General features: G+C 42.2%; 1 protein-coding gene across 1 annotated transcript; it reads left to right on the top strand.

Annotated features, from left to right (window-relative positions):
* Nucleotides 1–329: 329 nt before the first annotated feature.
* LOC110115551 (subtilisin-like protease SBT1.2) lies at nt 330–1225 on the top strand. The gene has a single exon (XM_020848815.2). The coding sequence runs from the start codon at nt 387–389 to the stop codon at nt 1173–1175; it is 789 nt and encodes a 262-aa protein (XP_020704474.2). The 5' UTR covers nt 330–386; the 3' UTR covers nt 1176–1225.
* The last annotated feature ends 657 nt before the right edge of the window (nt 1226–1882 follow it).

Raw genomic sequence — 1882 nt, forward strand, 5'->3', positions numbered from 1 at the left:
TTTTATTGAATAAACACATCATATATATAGTGTTTGGTAGTTAAATAATAGATTATCTTGTTAATTTATATGAGCTAGCACCCACAGGTAAAATCGTGATTTGCGAGGTTGGCCTAATAAGTGATGTGAAAAAAGGAGCGGTGGTATACCAAGCTGGCGCAAAGGGTATGATCCTATTAAACAAGCCTTCCTCGGGGCACACCACTTCTTCTAGTGCTCATGTTCTTCCGACATCGAATGTCGACCACCCAGCAAGATTAGAAATTTTAGACTACTACTTCAAAAACCAATCCAACGCATTTGCTAGCATACACTTCCGTGGCACCCAATACAAATTCACTCCCTCCCCCGCCGTCGCATCCTTCTCCTCCCGCGGGCCAAGTCCCATGAATGGCGGGATCATCAAACCCGACGTCCTCGCCCCAGGGGTCAACATCTTGGCCGCCTCGCTCACAGATGTTGGCCCGAATCCAGATCCATTGGCGACCCACACATTCAACTTTAACAGTGGAACCTCCATGGCCGTGCCACACGTAGCTGGGATTGCGGCATTGGTGAGGAGCAAGCACCTCGGGTGGACCCCATCCGAGATCATATCAGCGATCATGACAACTGCAGACGACTCAGCTTCTGGCAATCTCATCGTTGATGATCACTCATACAAAACTGCAGGAATATATGCTACGGGGGCTGGTCAGGTTAACCCGATCAAGGCCATGGACCCAGGCCTTGTGTTTGGGCTCACCTTGAACGACTACATCGCTTATCTTTGTGGCCTTGGGTACAGTGACTTTGAGGTCCAATATACGATCGGAAAACCAACGAGTTGCAATGGTGTTCAATATCTAACTGCGTCTCAACTTAATTACCCGTCAATCGCGGTCAATTTAACGAGGTTAGCGACGAGTCAAACAGTGGGCAGAACGGTAAAGAATGTGGGGGATGCAAGAGAGGACTACTCGGCTAAGATTACCGAGCCGGTGGGGGTAACGATTTATCTCTCGACTTATAAGCTTCAATTTACGAGGTTGGATCAGGAGGTGAGCTACAGCATCAACTTTGCCTTGAATGGTGCTTATCCGAGCCAGGGGAGTGACATGATAAGAAGAGGTAAGATTGTGTGGGATTCAGGCAAGCATGTGGTGACCACACCCATTGCTGTAAGATTCACATAAATAAAGTGAAACCAACAGCATAAAATAAGTTTAAGAATAAGAAATAATGCAATCTTCATATATATCTTATTATTATAGAGTCTAAGAATAAGAAGCAATGCAATTTTTTAAGGCTGTGTTCAGGTTGATATTCTTGCAAAAAATATAGTGAAGAAAATAATTTTTAAAGTTGATGTAGAAAATAGCTACAACTCTCAAAATTTTTTAAAGCAATAAAAGGCAAGAAAAAGATGGTGGCCAAATAAAAATTATGGTTGTGTTGAGGCTTGAAAAGTAGGGCTGTCAAAATTGGGTTTTGGGTCGGGTTCGAGTCCGAATCTGAACGGCACTTTTTAATCCCACCCATTTTTGCCAACGGGTCGATTTTTCGGACCCGAATCCAACCTATTTCGGGTCCGGTCAACCCAAACCCAATCTGCTTTGGGTATGTTTTACTAAAATATTTTTGTTTAATTTGATTTAGTTATATCTAAATCGAATTAAGATAAGATTTACTTCAATCAATTTAAAATAAGTCAGCTTGGGCAATATGGTTTATTATTTTTTTGGAAATATCATTTACTTATTTCATAACAATCTTCTAAAAACCTCTTAAATCAATTAAAAACGGATCAAATCAGGTTGATTTCGAGTTTCCGGGTCAACCCGAACTCGATCCGATTTTACAAATGGGTCGAAATTCCTAACTTCAGGTTGACCCGAGCCAG

Source organism: Dendrobium catenatum, unplaced genomic scaffold (genome assembly GCF_001605985.2).
Source record: "Dendrobium catenatum unplaced genomic scaffold, ASM160598v2 original_scaffold_217877, whole genome shotgun sequence".
Lineage (NCBI taxonomy): Eukaryota > Viridiplantae > Streptophyta > Magnoliopsida > Asparagales > Orchidaceae > Dendrobium > Dendrobium catenatum.